Raw genomic sequence first — 19,321 nt, forward strand, 5'->3', positions numbered from 1 at the left:
GAAAGCTCATTAACGATTCAATCAAATCTATGGATGCATGAATGTGCCGCTCATTACATATTTTTTTTATTGATAGTATCGTAAAATCATTATTTAACAAGTGAACGATACAAAGAAATCGCGCTTGCAATTTTTTATTTTGTTCACAGACATTCTGCCGCATAATGCAGAGAGTTATCCGGCGACTAGAGAGTTTTTGATGAAGGTAATGGACATCCTGTTGGACTTCGTCAAATCAACGAATGATAGAAATGCGAAGATCCTCGACTTTCATCATCCAGCCGATATGATGCGTTTGCTCGATTTAGAAATTCCTGACACCGGATTGACTCTCCAACAACTCTTACTAGATTGTTCTACAACCTTGAAGTATCAAGTGAAGACCGGTAAGAATATTCAAACTATTTCTGTTTTCTTTCATATTAAAACAAATAATAAAATTTAAATAAAACAACTTTTAATTCATTAACCATGTCTGTGAATGAGTTGGCTGTTAGCAAAATACTTATAATTGTGTAAATAAGTGATATTACAAGTGTATAATGTTGTAATTTTAAAATCAAATAAATACTATTTAAATCTTTTCAACAGTAGAGAATAAACTAATAGAAATTAGATTATAGACATATAAATGTATAAATTACTTTACTGTTTTAATTAATATTAGAGTTTTTATATATTAAAAAATAAATGTATATGCTCTAAAGAGAACAGCCGTCGCACAATTATTAAAAAGTATAATTATAACTAATTTTTTTGTTATTAAAAATAACAATAAAAGCTTGAATTTTTTAGAATAAATAAACCAATGAACAATTTTGAATTACTTTGCAAATTCAAGTTTATTACAATTCTGTTATATAATACAGAATATTTCGACTATGGTCATCTAATGTATGTGTTTGTAGGAAGATTTTTATTTTAGTTGAAACGTCTTGAAATGTTTCGAATCTGAAGCACTTAGCAACGTTATAAAAAAACAGGTACACTTTATAAGAATGTAAATATTTACGTCCAAACGTAATTTTTACCAAACAGTCATTCGTTCGTCTCCGACTTTTATTACCGAAGGGAAGTCTTTCTATTTTTTGTATTTCTATAGCTTTCTAGAATTATTTCATATGCACGCAAAGAAACTCTTAGTAGACTTATTTTTTAGTGTGTACATACACAGTAAAAATATTTATGCGTCAAAATTATTCAAATTCATGTCAACGTTAAACACAAAATGCATGACGTTGAGATAGTGGACCAAAAAATACTGCAAAAAGTGCAAGCACATCCCTATCAAGAGTAGCGTTTTAACGCCGTGCTATCGCACGTTCCTATCCCTTAGGGTGATAAGTCACATAATTTCATATTCAATTTAGCATACGCGCTCGCAAGGGTGAAGATAAGGTAGCGACAGACACTGCCAATGAAACTCGACGGCTATCGGCCAACCCTCGAAATATAGACACCGACGTCGTTTGTAATAAATGGACAGACGTTCACGATAACTATAGAACAGATATTTCCGTGCCACCTCTTTTATGTCACATCTCGTATTATTGGAAATAATAAAACATCTTTTAGAAAAAGCTACATATATTTTTACTTCGTTATTTTTATACTTTTGCATAAGTTCTTTTTAAAAATATTTAAGTTAGTTAAAAAATTTATTTTATATGTATATATTTATGTAAAGAAAAACCTTCTTTTAATATTTAATGATCAACTAGATTTTGTCACACGAATATTTTAATAACATTTTAATAAATATATAAAACAAAAAATTTAGAAAGTATATACATATATTTAATTTTTTTATACATATATTATTTATTGTCTTTGTATGAGAATGTAATTCTTTTTAATTCTTTTTTAATTTTTTTGTCAATTTCGCAAATCTCTTATCATAAACTTTACACGATACAAAATAAATTATTCTTTGATCTTTTTAAGTAAAGCTAAGTTCACTTTAATAAAACACGAATAACGAGATAAATGCATCCAATATATGAACGAGTTTTAGCTTACAGAATTTTATTTTAATAACGTCGATCTATCGATGCGACTGAATAGCAATATAAAGGATGGAATATCAAAAGTCAACCGCGAATCTCCCAGCGTGCGAAAGTTCGCTATCTCGGTAGGATTCGATTACCAGCTTGAATGGATGGTAATGCACAATAGAGGACAGACCTAACTAAACTTAGCCAGGAATCCCGTTTGTCCGCAGCCTATGTAAAAGGAAGCGAGGGCCGCGTGATCATCCCCCCGTTATCGAAGGGCGCGTGCACGATACGTGCCGACAAAAACTTGTTATTAGATTATATACCGCAAGATTCGGGAGCCCTTCACATATCAGGTTTGGAAGAGCGAAGGAGGGAGATCTACACTCGGCTATAGAAAAATGTTCTAGCCATGAAGAATATCAACTGATATATATCAACGTAGAAGTAGTTCTTTTAGAAGGACGGATATATCAGAAATACGTTGAAAGATGTCGATAACGATACGGTGTCAGAAATGGTTTATGAAATCAAACCTATTAATATAGATATCGATAATAATAGTACAATTGATAAAACAATACAATCTGGATATTTAAACAAACATTAAGTGGTTACGCCTAGTCAGAAATTTTGAAAAAAATCGATTTTTCAAACGCTGTATTTTTAAAAGTATATGTACTACATAATCCTGGAATAGATGACTGTGTAAGTTGAAAAATATTCAATGTAGACTGCACTTGAAACTTCGATCGAATTTTTCTCGAAACTACCTTTTCAAAATCGCAAGATATCTCAGATACTGCACTTTTTATATAAATCTACACATACATTTTCTCTCTTTTTAAAAAAATTTAAGTTTGTTTTTTTCGTGACTATAAGCGTAGCACTTTAAGGATAAAAATATATTTGCAACGATATAGAACTTTCTAATGCTATTCTGAAATAAAAAAATATAATATAGAAAAGTAGAAATTTACAATATATAAATTAATTTAAAGTATTTAAACAATATGAATAGTGTATATTGAAAGATATTTTTATTGGAAAATTGTTAATGACGATATTTATAATCAATTTGTAATTGATTAATAAAATTTTTATGATTCATATCTTTATGTATGTCTTCAACACATATTCATTAAAGTGTCGTAACAGAATTTAACAAAACGTATGTTTAATAATGCTACAATCCACAATTGTATAAATCCTAGAAATCTGTGACATATCGAAATTCCAGCTGCTTGAAAAGAAGCTGAAGGTTATCGGCTTGAATGTAACTCTTTTTCTAGGTCACATAACATACATATCGAATATTCTTTGCAGGACACTTTGCGTAATCCATTTCTGTCATCTGTATTTTCATTGTTATATATGAAACAATATCGAATTGGATGATCTTTCTTTTATTCACAGATTACAATTGCTTGTGGAGAATGAAACAATTATAAAATTGTAACATAAAGTAATACAATAATACAATAACTTAAAAAATAATTAATAGATTTAATTTCCTTACATAACCATAATTCAAAATAGAATTGTTTAAATTTTTTTTTATGTTATAGCTGTGATATGAAAATACCAATGTTATTGCTAACATAAGTTTGCACGTGGCACTATCGGGGTGGCAAATTTCAATAGGATTGGTGTAATTAAGAGCCATTTCTACATGATTTTTCCTTAGAAGGATAGAGGGGAAACAGTAAATAGGGGCGAAACCCAACTGCAGAGGGTACAACGCGATATAGGGGTAGCGGTATTTCGCGAAGCTTTTGCACGGCAGCATCGAGCTGCAGAGGAGGAATTTAAATTGATATCGATAGTTCGTCGTGGAATGCGCAAATCGGTTCGTCACGGAATGCGAAAATCGCCGTATCACGTGGGAGCTATTCCGACGATGATGGTTTTTGTTAAAAAAGATCGAACGTATCAAACATTTAAAATACGCAGTCCGCATTTGTTCCTATTGGCAGAATAAAAAAACATTGCACCTGATTTCTTATAGATTATCCGATTGGAAAAAAATAATTTTATAAAATTTATTACTACATAATAACGTTATTAGATATTAAAATACATAATTAGATATTATGATACATTTTTCTCAAAACGTAAAATAATTTACAGAGTATTCCTATCTTTCAGTAGAAACATTTATATGTTTTAGTAATAAAATGAAATTCTATAAAGTAATAAATAAAATGCCAATTTGAGTCGACACTGGTTATTAGTGTGTATTTTAATACCATTAATTCAAAGTGAATATTAAACGTACGTTTCGACCTACGGTCAAGATCCTTTTCAGTATAAAAAAATATATATTAACAAAATTATATAATGAGCGCATACGAGTATAAACTAATAACATAAAAAGCGAGAAAAACGTGGTGGTGATGTCCGAGTTAATCTTGGTCATTAAATTACTAAGTTAACTAAAAAAAAAAAAATATTTTTCGTTTTAAAACGGCCGACCCAAAAGGTTAAAAATAATTTAAAAAAAATTTTTTTTTAAATGCTAACATGAGATTATACTACCGAGACTACAATTTACAATGGAAATTGATAGAGACTCATTAAATTTCTTGGACATTTGCTTGGCATTTTATTTATTATTTTTTAGAATTTTCTTTAGAGCCTATTGATTTTATTGTTTTTAATAAAATGAAAGTTACAATTTTTCACAATATGAATAAAAGACGTAAAAGAAGCATATTACAATATAATGTTTTGCAAAATGCTTTATAATATGCTTTATAATATAACAACAACGCCAAGCACAATGTTACTTTCCTTATGAGCAATATGATTGATTGCGCAATATTAATGTTAAGCCCAAGTTACACACTTCGCTCCATACAAATCCTGAGCCCTATAATATATCACCGCAGCCTGCTCAAAGCAGGTTCTCCTTGCGTTCTCTCTTTTTCCCGACTATGCGAGGGCAGGAGCAAATTAGTCGGAAAATGATTCCTTGGATAGCATAATCGCTTCGAAGAACCAACCGCGGTTGAGACAAATCGTTTATTGTATCGCAATAGAAAATGTATAGATACACAGTCAATGTTAAACATTTAATTAAACGCAAACATATGATTGCAAAAAGAAATAAGATATAACCAAACATAATCTCTTTGAATTTATATTGTAAATCAGTTTATTTCACTCAAAACTTATTACATCAATCTTCGTTTCATCATCATTCTTATTCGTCCACATCCAAAAATTACGTAGAAATTGTATAAATAAAAAACGAAAATATCAGCTAATAATATGAGAGTAGTTAATTCAGTGTAATTTCCACAAGAATTTGGTAGAACTTTATACAATCCTGAATTCGCGACACAAATCTACATAACGCAAAGCGGCTTATCTTGCACCAGTTGGTCGTACGTGTTTGTTTTTCCTGAACGGTATGTACGCGTGCAGTCGTTTGAGAGCCTCTGCAAACAATCTAGTCGAGCAGCGACGCGTGTGACGCGCAAAATGCGGGCGCTTCGGACCATCGAATCCTGTTCCACCCTTGGCTAGGACGCTATTCTGTCGCTCCTGCCAGACGGGAAGAAGAGAGAAAATCGTCTTCTCGCAGACCCCCTCGACCGGACGCGTGCCACGATCCACGGACCGAAATAATTGCGAATAACAGTACGACAAACGGCAAATACCACCATCTGATATCGTGTCTGAGACGATTTTCGTGTCAAACCGTTGATATGTGCTTCAATCGATGATGGTTTATGTAGCTATTTACAAAGATTATTGAAGTAGTCGAAACTTCTTTCAAGATGGATGAGAAAGTAATGTCTTTCAGGTATTTGCAATCAATATAAATGTTCAGAGCAGAAGTAGCATAAACTATTAGTATTATAGAGATTATAAAAAGTATAAAAGAAGTGGCACGATTTCAAATATGGTACAAATATGATTCTAAACAAAACAAAATTTGGATCCAATTTTTGAAGTTTAAGTTCGATAACTTTCTCATTGTGCGGAGAATATTAAAGAATACCAAACAGGAAAAAATTAAACTTGAATCTTCGAAAATTGAATTCAAATCTTATTTCGTTCAAAATTGTACCATGTTCAAAATTGTATCACCTTCTTCTATATCAAATTATAAAGCATACATTTAATAAGAATATCATTCGTTTCGATTTATAGTCGTGATCATTTTTTTTAAGCAATATTCGCATTATTTTATGCATAATCGTTTTCCATTAATAGAATTCCTGTAATGAAAATACGTGATCTGCGTTTGTGAAGAGAATCCTCCGACAAGAATTGGAGATTATCCTGCTAGGCCTTTAACGTCGGTTCGACTTTACCACGCGTCGAATCCCAGGCTGTTGCCGTCAGTGAAGGGCAATGTCCGTAGCTCGTGATACCACGCGTCAATCATTGCTTAAAATCAGAAGATTAAAGTGTGATTAAATAGACGAATAACGCGTTTACTTATTATTTCTCATAAACTTGTAATAATATTATCGGTGTTAAAAATTTCGATTTCTCTTAGATATATAAATGCTATTTAATGTATTTAAAATAATATTTAAAATAATTTTTGCAATATCAATTTGAGATATTTATGTCCGTTTAATGTTTTATACAACGCCTCTCATATATCAACAAGCGTGAGATAAAGCATAAGATTATCGAGCACACACGAGGGTCAAAGTTTTTCGATACCGGATATTCGAAGAAGTGAATCCATCATATTTCAAGGATCAAGGGATTTACGCTATCCTAAAAAAGGTGATAGTATTCGTAGGGTTCTTTTATGTGATGTCTGAGTTCCATTGATTGTTTCCGGGTGAAATATGGAAGAAAATACGAGAAAATGTTTTTCTTAAATTTCGATCAATCATTTTCCTCTCCTTTGTAGCTTCTTTGCATTTTCTTCTTTTTATGAATATTTTTTTAATACCGATTTAAACCAAATGAGTTTAACGCGGAACGCAAATAGCGGATTAGAAGGCTGAAATGTCTAGGCATTTATGTCAGAAAGAGAGAGAAAATAAAGTACTCGCTCCCCTAGTTGCATCAGAAGGCTAGGCTCCCATCGAATAGAAGCATTAGGCCTGATCCTCGCGCGATGTTCAGCCGAGCGGATGACAACGTACTCGGGAGGAGCTTAAATCTCTCTTTTGCCGCCTTTCCTCTTGCATGCCTTTAACTTACTCGACATTACAAGGTCGACATTACAACACAATATAACTTGGACACGTGCCATGTCAAAATTATTAATTACTTTGCTATTAAGAACCACTTGTCAACAATCACTGCAGTCACGATCGGCAGAATGATTGATCGGCAAAGTAGTAATTAATTTTTCGTTACATTTGCGTAATTTTCGACATGGATACGCACTTTAGTGAAATTTCAATCAAACGAAATCAGACTGCGAGTTTTCTCTGAGGGGAAAAAACTTTTTTCCTCTTGATTTTAGGACATCCACGTTTCTTCAACCAGCTATCATGCGGTCTCGATTTAGTGTCCATGGCTGGCGAATGGTTAACTGCGACAGCCAACACAAATATGTTTACTTACGAAATCGCTCCTGTATTCATTCTAATGGAGCATGTTGTTGAACAAAAAATGCGCGAGCTTATAGGCTGGAGCGGCGGCGATTCTATTCTCGCACCAGGCGGATCTATTAGCAATCTTTACGCCTTTCTTGCGGCCAGGCATAAGATGTTCCCGTACTATAAAGAAAAAGGACTCTCTGCTATTGGAGGACAGCTAGTTATGTTTACGTCCGATCAGGTTCGTGTTTGAATTTAAATGTTTAATGATGTAATTCACGGTTCCTATATTTTCAATAATTTTCTTACACTTTACAAAATTCAGCTTTCAATAATTGTCAGCAGAAAATGAGAAACTACAGAAAAATTGAGTATTTATAATAGAATCGTTACATGTAGCGTAAAAAATTATTAGATAATAAATTTGTATAAAACACTTTTTTGATTAAAATTACATAAATTTCAAAAACTTTATTAATTTTTTACGTCCTTATAAGAGGAAATTGATAATTCATCAACAGCGTGGATTATTAATGTCTGCAGTGCCATTATTCTGTGAAATCATGTGCGTCCGTTTGCGGCCTCGGTACGGATAATTGCGTGATGGTGCCTAGTGACGAACGCGGTCGCATTATTCCATCGAAACTGGAGGAATTAATCCTGGAGCGTAAGGCCAAAGGTCATATACCATTCTTCGTGAATGCCACTGCGGGAACTACAGTTATTGGTGCATTTGATCCGATTCCGGAAATCGCTGATATCTGTCAAAAATACAATCTATGGCTGCATGTCGACGTGAGTAACATTTCTCGGAAAAAACAAAAAAAAAAAACGAAATATGTACAATATTTAATATATATTTATCTTGTTTTTGTATATAATTTAATTAAAATTATGTGTTCTAAAACTTATGTGTTTACTTGAACATCTTCATAATTATACAATGTAATATAAACGTAATATAAAGCACTATCTATTTCCAAATTTTTTTTAGATATTGAACATGAATATGTATATTAATTATCAATTCATTTTGCATATATTATACATCTGGTAATAACAAAATAGTAAATAATAAAAGAGGTGTCAATTTAACTGAATAACTTCGAATTTCTACTTAAGCAGTGCCATTTCAAACTAGATGTGCTTATGCAATCAAGCTCATTCAAACACGATTTAAGCTGTAAATGCCAAACGAGTAAGAACCTTAACCTAAATAATAGATGTGGGAAGCGGCAGAAGTTTCACCAATACTATATCCGCGTTACAGAAGAAGTTCAGAAAATACCGGATTTAGAAGTCAGATTAAGAAGTGCTTAATGAAATCCCACATTTCGCATATCTTTTATGTTAATTTTTCTCATCATTTTTCCATCATCGAGTATTTAATCTATCATCAAATAATCATTTATTTCTGTTCCAGGCGGCTTGGGGTGGTGGACTGCTTCTGTCGAGAAAGTACAGACATCCGAGATTGACCGGTATCGAACGGTGAGTGCTAAATTTAATATTAAAATTTATTTTGATTTATATTTTCTATTTTAACAGTTAAACCGTGAAAAAAGTAGATTAATTTGTGTTAATCGTTTTTTAATTAGAATTATTTTAATTAAAATTATTATAGATAATTTATCATAGGTAATTTGTCACCATTTTTAAATCAAATATTGTTATTTTGTATGTCTCTTTATAAATGTTATGTATCTATTTTATAAATGTTTATTGCGTTATTTACAATTTTATTTACTCCCGCATCTGAATATCGCGCACATACGATCGATGTAAGGGATTCCATCCACGAGTTTTATAGTTTATTGGAGCTTAGTTGGGCTTACGTATAATGGATTTCTCTCTAAAAAACACCTCGAACGCGATGCGTATAGCATATACAGGATAAAATCAATACGCTCCTTTCAAGATGGTTGTGATTCGAACGTCAGGCGCTGTAAATGATTTTACATGAGAATAGTCGAAGGCAGTCAGCCCGTAATGTATTGCTCGCATAAACCGCGATTAGGATGCTACGAGGGGTTGGCGTCAGATTGTATTAGAGAATTTTTTACATTAAAAATAATTTTATTATACAAGAAATTTGGACTAGTATTCAAAAGTAATGAGAAATATTATAACATATATTTTTATATTATAAATAGATAACACATTTTTCACGTAAATTAAATTAAATTAGATTTATTATTAATCATATATTAAAAATTGTGAAAAAATACGGTGATCAACCGAATGTTTTAATAGACGGAATTCAGTACAAATTATATTTACAAAAAAATCCGCGAAAAAATGCGCAACTTGTGATTCACCTTGTATATCTGTGGACACGAATTCAACGGAACCCTTCGTGATAGGGGTCAGGGGTACGGACGAGACATGCATGGGGTTGGCGAGATTAATCCACGATTTGCATCCAGGCGCATCTGCTCCCTCGATTCAGACAATCCCTGACCTGAAAATCGGTGTGAGAAGTCTCTAGGGAATGATTTGTGTACAGAAAGAGATGGCAATTCATTTATCAGAATATACTGCGGTATCTTTCAAGAATGTCTATAAGGACATTGTACCTTATCTACGTTTAGATACAATAATAAATACTGATAATAATAGATATTTCTTAAATCGACAAATTCGTATAATTGAAATGAATTTTTATATTTATTTTATAAACTCTTCAACGTATATTTTTTGCTGCAAATATTTCCAATTTATCTGGAGACTATCACAGTACGAGATTTTTTTTCGCTATCTCGATCGTAGATGAACGTTTGCCATTTTTCTGCGTGGACTGTACTACGACGGGGACTTCCTTCCTGGAAGTCTTGATTAAAATGGCAAACGAAAGGCGCGTATAGAAAGATCCGACGCATGAGCAACAGCTGGATCAGTTCCCTGGAGCACATTTGCAGAACAGAATTCTCCTCTTATATCGACGCGCCGCGACCACCATCGTGCCTTCCTCCGCAAGCCTGAAATAAAAGCCCATGCCTTGACAATGCCGGATTAAACTCGTACAAAGAGAACTGCCTCCCTCATTCCCGGGTCGGTCCTCTTTCCTCCTCCTCTGTTCCCTTTGCATCCGCGTCCCAGATTACACAGAATCGAGAAAGAACGCTGTGATTTCACCTTCATCGTAAAGTTGAAATGATCGCTCTTAAAAAGATAGGTCGGTGAAGACTGTGCGGGTGTATGTGAAGTTCAGAGTTCGGAGTGTAGCCATTTGTTAAAAGTAGAAATTCAGAGCACTTGTTCAACTTTCTTCAAGTCAACTTCGTAATTACAAGTTTCTAGTTTCTCTTAATCTCTTTTGAGGAAGTCTAATTATTATTTAATCCTTATTATTATAGAGATATCTTCCACTTTCTACAGAAAATGTCTGACTTGTATTTTCATAAGACTTATCTTCTTTCTATCGTTAAAAGATATACTTGCCGATAGGGATTAATTTCTATTAGCATTCCTTTAATCATTATTGAGTCGGAAATGTAAGTTTTGCGCTATCGAACTTTCACATATATACGTGCATTACATTAAGGGTGTGGGTAATTAACATCCCCTGTAATATATATCAAGCGGCTTTTGGGGTTGGCACCTTGGACGAATTTAAAAGTGAATGGAGGGGCGCCGTATGCGCCAGTTTCAGCTGCGAATCGCATTAATCACTTGCTTTATACACGCTTCTCAAGTAAGGCCTGTGCGTCTTTTGTAAAGAAAAAAAGTTTGTATTTAATTCTTTTTTTTCTACTAAATTAATACTCCTAAATTTTCGTAAACAGTTTATATTAAGTTTTACGTAAAAAGTGTAAAGTGCTATTTTAATTTATTACTATAATTAAAATATAAAAAATGATAAATTACGAAATAATTCAAACAAATACTTTCTTGCCTAAATTAATGTTTTCTTTTAAATAAGTTTTTCATTACATCAATATTTATTCAAATTTAAAATAAAGAATAATGTAGAATATTTATTTTGCTTGCCAAATTTAATATATACAATAAAAAAATGTAAATGATTATAAGTTCTCTGCAAACCGTAACAAAAAATAAAGATAAATAAAAGTAGAAAATGGACGTTAATGTTAATTTTTGTATTTAAAAAATATTACATAAAAATTATATAGATTATAAGAGATTGAATTCTATTTGTTTTAAACAAATTAAAGGTTTATTTGATTCAAACAAATAGATGTATGTCGATCTGTAACATAAAGAAGGATGCACACGAGTAAATAATGGACAACGTCTGTTAATGACGCGAATCGCGCTTCAAGGGTGCTTCAAGAGTACCCTCGTATCATTCACAGGATGTTCAGGCAGCACGCAGGACTGGCGCGCGATAAACATGTCACTTGCCAAGTATCAAATATTTATCATAAAGCACGCAACTTACGTACTTGAAGCAAAGTTTTACAAAAAAATAACACGTACTTTTTCAATTTTCCATAAATCCCACATAATTTTATCTACTTGTATGTATAGATATTTATAACAAATATTTATCACAACACTTTGTTTTATTATTTGTCATAGTTTTCATTGGATTTAATTCTTTTATGTTTCAATAATTTTGCACAACACTAATCGCCAAAAACAAAACCACAAATTTGGGTTGAGGAATGTGAATGTGGATTCTCACATATCACAATGCTTTTTCAAGGATTAAGAAGGGTTAGAGGTTTTTTACCGCCGGAGTGGGTCTCCGAGGACCAGGGGGTTAAATCCGGTCCCGTGGCTATATTAATAGCTCTTCTCTCGAATTGATAGACCCCCTTCCGTGGGCACGGCGGGAAGATAACTCATATTTTATCCCCTATTGGTTCCCGTGGGAGTGGATAAGAGTTTGACGACCAGCTGAGGTCGGCTGGCTTTTTCAGTCGGCTCGATGAAGGCTCGCTTCGACAGGTTGCTGATAAGGCAAAAGAAGAATAATTTTCTGCACTTATTCGTAAAATGTACGACTTATTTGATGCACTTTGTTATCACAGAGACCTTTCCTATTAATGAGATAAAATTGAAGTGAGTTTTTCTTAGCATAAAGTTATACTTTGTACTTACAAAGAAGCTTAATGATACATATCTTTGATGTTTAGGAGAAAAACATAAATACATTATTATTTACTTTTATGGCATACATTCCACATTTAAAAGTATAAAAATTAAATATCTTTTAAAAGTATAAAAATTAGATATCAAAGAAAATTTGAAATTTTGGTGAAATTCCAACAATGTTTGATTTTTCAGAGCTGATTCAGTGACATGGAATCCACATAAACTTATGGGAGCTCTGCTTCAATGTTCCAGTATTCACTTTAAGGAAGACGTAAGTTACGAAATTTAGACGTTATTAATTAGATAATATTTTCATTAAAACCAAAAATCTTTAAATTACAAAAATTATTATCAGTAATTTAATTCAACAGAAAATACTATAAAAAAATATTATTAGTACTATTTTCTTGTTTGTGTCATTTGTATATCATTCCGATTTCTGACACTTTATTTTTTCTTCTTTAATATTTTATTCTCACACGAGCGAGATGTTAAGAAATAAATATCTAAAATAATAATACGCACAAATAAACAGTAACATTGCACATCCACGGTTAAAGTGTCGTAGAAATCTTCCCTGTTTCCGAGAGCACTGAAATTCCTGCATCGCGTAAGGGCAACGAGACAACACTAGTCGCATTCCAAGGGGTAGACCTACGTGCCGGGGCGCTTGGCACTACAGGAATTTAATTAAACTAAGAGATAACATATGTTGCCGTCTACAGCGCGCGCTATCGGGGAGGGTCTATCTCCCCACGCGACTCAGTTATTGCTAACTCCGAACTTCCCCTTCGGATATTAAAATTCCGTGCACCGGCTGCCGCGAGATATCCGGGGGAGAACGCGTCGTGCTTTTGTCGGACCGCGTTGCCGTTGACGTTGAAGCGCGATGTCCAAAGGATGTACTTTGTTACAATACAACATTGACAATTGTGTTGTTTCATCTGTTGATACAGGTCTACAAGACGCATGTATGTGTGAAAGTATTTATTTTTTTATATTCATGACTATAATAATAAAATAATTATTCCCTACTACTTGTTAGCATTAGAAGACAGTAAGCAATAATAATAATGCTTAAATATGGGAATTAGAGGATTTTTTTTCTTAGCTTAAAAATACATTATTCATTAGTTATGTAAATCAACGTTATATACAATTCTCTAAGTAACGTAGAACATTAATAAATGATGAAGCGACTAAAAAATAATCTTGTCTAAAACAATGGTGGTGAATAATGGCGTGCAACATTGGTGCGGCATATCCGCCATTTTGTAAATTCAATATCCTGAGTATTCCTCCTCACGCGCATGTGTTGAAGTATCGTATCGACCCAGACGGACTCGCCCTCTTCCTCCTCCGACGACCTGTCAATCGTAAACCATGCAAAACAATTCCGGAAACGCTTCGTTATCGGAAAAATGTTATAGACACCCGTCTCTCGTATGTTTTGAAAGCGAGAGCTGTTTCCATTTTGCAGGGGCTACTGATCAGCTGTAACCAAATGTCCGCGGAATATCTGTTTATGACGGACAAGCTGTACGACGTGAGGTACGACACTGGCGATAAGGTCATTCAATGCGGGCGTCACAACGACATTTTCAAGCTTTGGTTGCAATGGCGCGCCAAGGTACAAAATCCATTGTTACAGAAAGGCAATTTTATGCTTTTTCATTAGATGTCAACATTCTCCTCGGCATTATCCTCAGTAACATATAGGCTGTATTTCCACAGCGATTGAAACACTGGGAAATGAATCTATTACTTTTATCATTTAGGGAACGGAGGGTTTCGAGAAGCACATGGATCGGCTGATGGAACTGGCGGAGTACATGGTTAGAAGGATTAAACAAATGCCCGACAAATATTATTTGATCCTCGAACCTGAATTAGTGAACGTCTGTTTTTGGTATCTACCTACGCGCGTACGAAACATGCCACATACCGCGGAGAGAATAAAAATCTTAGGCGAGGTGCGTTTGATGAATTTAAAAACATATAAAGTGTAATGTCTAATAAAGCCGAACAAAGTTCAATTTTAGAAGTTTTCTTTCGGAGAAATTTTAGAATAAGAGAGAACTGTTTATGCTTCTAGATATGTCCAATTCTGAAAGGTCGCATGATGCAAGCTGGCACTCTGATGGTTGGTTACCAACCAGATGATCGACGGCCCAACTTCTTCAGGAACATCATTTCCAGTGCCGCTGTAACGGAGGACGACGTCGATTTTCTCCTGGCTGAGATGGATCGATTGGGCCATGACTTGTAAGAAATCTGTCCATATATAGGCAATATAGGCGTTAATCGTACGATGTGCAGCGATTAGCCGACTGGTACACCATATCCGTGATTTGTCTGATAATGAATGCATTTTTCGCGACACGTTCTAAAAATGTTATAAATTCAAGGCTCAGGTCATAAAATTCAAAATCACCAATATGAACGTAAGGCATACGAAGAAATAGGCGGTTGTATTATTACGATGGGAGAGAATATCCCTGGTTTTATTTTCTCTAATTTTCCCGTTAAAATGACGTTACATTTTAATAACACAAATGTCGTAAATTATTTATTTTACTTGAATAAAGTTTTATTTATTAGCCAAGATTATAATATAATTTTTTGTAAACTTTGTTTTACACATATAGTGTAAAGATGTCAATTTCTAATTAATTTAATATCTATTTAAATTTGATTAGATTGAACAAGGAAAACATTTCTTGTGAATTCTTTAGACTAGTATGCATTTATCCGTGAACATTCATTCATTGTTTCATAACATGTTTTATAAAATATAATAAATCGATATAGTTTATTACTATAGTTTATTAGTTCATTAGAAGAATAATTTAATTTAGCTCATTATTGAATAGAAAAGGCGATAATATTGATGAAAGATTGATGTGTAGTTAAACGCTTCTTTATTCTGCGACCAGTTTGCAGCAGCTACCTGCACGTCGAAAAATATATGTAGTATATAAGTTTTCTAGATTTAAACGAAATACACGGCATATCCAAGAAACGAAGTTATGAGTCAAGTTACAAAGTTACAAAGTTAAAGATGCTTCCGGCCGTAAGCTATGCAAATTTGTTATTTTTTTGCTGCTCGATGCGCGATAATATTTATGCAAGTGATAAAATTTATTGATCACTCATTAATCGAAGCAATAATAGTGTACATCTGCTTTCCAAATGAAACATTTAAATACAAATTTTCATCTTGAAACGCGGATTAGGATGTCGTTTAAAATTTACATATTAAAAACTTCTTTTTAATGTTTATACTACTTTTGTGCATGATATATTAAATTACTTTTTAAAGATTTAATATAAAGTTACAATGATTTTTTAAATTTATAAAAGAATATTTTCTTCTTGCAAATATTTTATATTTATAAACATATTAAATTAAATATATTTAATTTGTTAACTAATTTTTGTACAGTTTATTTGAAGATTCTATGAAACACCATTTGCTGTGTCTTACGTTCTTATTAAGTTTTTCTTTTTGTCCATTGATTATTAGACGTCTCAAATATTTTTGAAATCCTTAATAGTTCAAATTATTAAATTATTGTTACGTAGCTGTTTGACAAGCTTGTTAAAAATTATACACAATTAATTAAAGTCGAAAAAAATAAATTTCCACGCATTCAAATAAAAATATTTATCATAATTTAATCAGAATCTGCAATTTGTCCATAATACACTGGAACGAAAATAACTCTGTTTTCTGACTGTGTAAAAATCCGTTTAGAATGTAAATTGTAAGCACTGTGGCTAATCTGTCGGAGCTTGAATGTTGCTCTGTCCCCATTGTACGATTTGCAACGAATCGTCAGCCAATAGCTACGGAATAGAAAATTTCTATCGCCGTAGCGTTAGGGATAGATAGCACAAATACAACATTATTTTCCATAGAAAATAGATTTAACACCGGACGTTATTCTGTTGGAATATTGACGAAGTTTATAATTTATCGATTGTTTGCGAAGACAACGTTACGAGATGGACTTCATCTATTATACACAAATATATGTATATTATAATTTACTGTTAAACAGTTCTAATTGAAAGGAGAGTATTAATATATATTTAATATAGATATATAAAAAAAAGTATAAATATATAAATATATCAAAACATATATTTAGTGTTGAAATTTTAAGAATACAAAACACAAACCCATGAAAGTACATGCTTTTTCGAATATTCGTGCAAACGGTTGTCATTTTTTATAATTAGTCCGTTGATTCTGTTAGAAATTTGTAATATTATTCAAACGTCATAAACACACTATTGAAATTAATGATTGCACATCACAATAAATTGTGCAATGCAACAATTATTTTCAATATATTCTCTTATATTAATTTCCAAGAAAGTATAATCTGCAATTTTCTGATATATTTATTGATGATAACTCATTTTCTTTTATTTCGTGAGCATTATTTGAAATTATACAAATAATAGATACTATAAACACAGTAAATTTATTACGAATGACGATCATAAGCGTTTCGATTTGTTTAACACTTGCAATAGAACAATTCTATAGATTTCGATTCACTCGCCAATACGGAATAACAAGAAAAAAACGTTTAAGTAATATGAAATATCTAGCTGTAACTACACAAGAATTATAAGTGTATTTATGTACACACGCATCTTCGAATCACACCGTGTTTCTTTTTCTGTTGACGACTGCCGTGCTATCGCGACAATTAATTAAGTTTAAACAAATATATTTAGATGGGGAACCGCAGTTAGTGCCGGGATTTAATTAAACAGGATTATTCGAAGTAGAAAGCAATCGATATATCCTGTTACTTGTAATTTAATGCCAAAGATGTTATTCCTATGTACTTAATGAAAGCTTGTGGCTGACGGATTATAGCGGGTGATGTCAATTCAATTTGAAACGTTTGTAATGTGTAAAATATAAAGCGCATTATATATATAGGCTGAACTCTGCCTCAATGAGACAAGTAAATATAAAATTCATTAATAGGAAAGTAATTTATTGTAGTGTGTTGATACTTTTGGGTAAAAAGAAGAATAAAAGATTTATTTTTCTCTCTTTAAAATATATTCATCCTTTATCTGTTCCTACATAAAATTTGTATATAAAAGGCCATTAATAAGAATTTTTATTGCTATTTGAAATAAAAATATAAACATTTTTTTAATATGATAATTTTATATTACGTAGAAAATATAAAAGTTTTTATAAAGTAGTTTTTAAACAAATTACAGCTAATGTTGCTAAAATTTGGAGTACTGTAAAATTAAATTGTATTTGTTGATCCAGAGTTCAAGCAATTTATTTGCAATCACTGTGCGCCAAAGAAGGGACAAAATGTATTTTTTGAGAAGAAAATTAATTAAATGATTCACATCTGACCAGTAAACTGATACCTGTAAAAAAGAATTCTATCGAATTATTGTTAATTATTATTCATAATTCTATCGGAGTTGCGAGTTTTTTTAGACATAGTTGTTGGTACTGCCGACATAGTAATCAATGCTACTCATAAACGAATCTCTCTCGTGGTTACACACATCTTATTAATTCCCGTGTAAATGATCGTTTTTTAAGCGAAAAGTGATATATTTGTACGGAAATACTCGTCCCTGTAGACTCCTAATTAATTTGCTTGTATAATTAGCAGATATACTGACAGGTTTGTTATCGTATTTTCCGTAATATTTTTACGCATATTTGCGATTTAATGTCAGTATAATAGATATTAGTAATAATATTAATGTAGTAAAGTATTAAAATACCAATTTATTAGATAAATTACACTAATAAAATTTAGAATTGCAAATGTTATATTGATTTTTTGTAGATAATCAGTAAATCATATTATAAAAAAATTTGTACATAAAATTTAACGCGTGTGAATATTTTACATATTGTTGGCGCGATATAAAATTTTTAATGTAAACTTTTTTTTAAAATAAATATTATATTTAATTCTTATATAGTATTGCGCATATATACTGAGAAAAAATTTATTAAATCTTAACATATTTTTTTTCAATAGTACTAATTTAATGTTTACTTACGTCAGTAAATAAATTGACTCAATAAAAAAGTGATAATTGAAATTAATGATTCTTGTATTAAGTAAACATATGTTTAAATTTAATAAAAATCGAGTACTATTCAAATAAATATTTATTAAAATTTAGTACATTTTTTCAGTGTAACATATATTTAAATATCATGTACATTTTTTAAAATGCACTGTACGATTTACATTTTTGTATAATGCACTCTTACCACTCGTACCACATGTGCCATCTCCTGTATTTATAACATATATGTCATCATTCCGCTTTTATAACATGTATGTTATATTGCATATATTAAATCTCAATATTATTATTATATGTTTAAAGCTGTGCTAATATTTATAAATTTGTTTTGCTTTTTTCGACGGTCTACATCGACGAGAAATACGTATGTATGTATGTATTCAACTAAATCTTTTACTTTGATTGTGTTAACGAAGTAAAACATTGTCTCATTTTGATAAACGTCATTAATATGACTAAGTTCCTTTACTGGCGATTTATCGCGCCGACTTTAGAAGTTGTCAATCTCATTAATTATTAGTCTAATTATTAGTCTAAGTAAATAAACGAAGTAAGGCAACAACAAAGTCCCACGTCTTCCAAATGATGAGAGTATTGATTAGTAATTTAGCGAAGAAAAAACCTCGAAATAATTTCGAA

The 19,321-nt window shown here is 31.9% G+C and overlaps 1 protein-coding gene across 3 annotated transcripts in view; it reads left to right on the plus strand.

Moving 5' to 3' along the window:
• LOC108751036 (glutamate decarboxylase) overlaps nucleotides 1–15,094 on the plus strand; it is a 20,876-nt gene extending 5,782 nt beyond the window's left edge. For all 3 annotated transcript variants that reach the window (XM_018490965.1, XM_018490967.1, XM_018490966.1), the window contains 8 exons: nucleotides 150–386; nucleotides 7,441–7,757; nucleotides 8,060–8,311; nucleotides 8,940–9,007; nucleotides 12,770–12,848; nucleotides 14,058–14,207; nucleotides 14,356–14,550; nucleotides 14,673–15,094. In XM_018490965.1, coding sequence (XP_018346467.1) covers nucleotides 150–386; nucleotides 7,441–7,757; nucleotides 8,060–8,311; nucleotides 8,940–9,007; nucleotides 12,770–12,848; nucleotides 14,058–14,207; nucleotides 14,356–14,550; nucleotides 14,673–14,846 — 1,472 coding nt within the window. In that variant the 3' untranslated portion in view covers nucleotides 14,847–15,094. The remainder of the gene's footprint in view (nucleotides 1–149; nucleotides 387–7,440; nucleotides 7,758–8,059; nucleotides 8,312–8,939; nucleotides 9,008–12,769; nucleotides 12,849–14,057; nucleotides 14,208–14,355; nucleotides 14,551–14,672) is intronic.
• Nucleotides 15,095–19,321: the final 4,227 nt, after the last annotated feature.

Source organism: Trachymyrmex septentrionalis, unplaced genomic scaffold, assembly GCF_001594115.1.
Source record: "Trachymyrmex septentrionalis isolate Tsep2-gDNA-1 unplaced genomic scaffold, Tsep1.0 scaffold40, whole genome shotgun sequence".
Classification (NCBI taxonomy): domain Eukaryota; kingdom Metazoa; phylum Arthropoda; class Insecta; order Hymenoptera; family Formicidae; genus Trachymyrmex; species Trachymyrmex septentrionalis.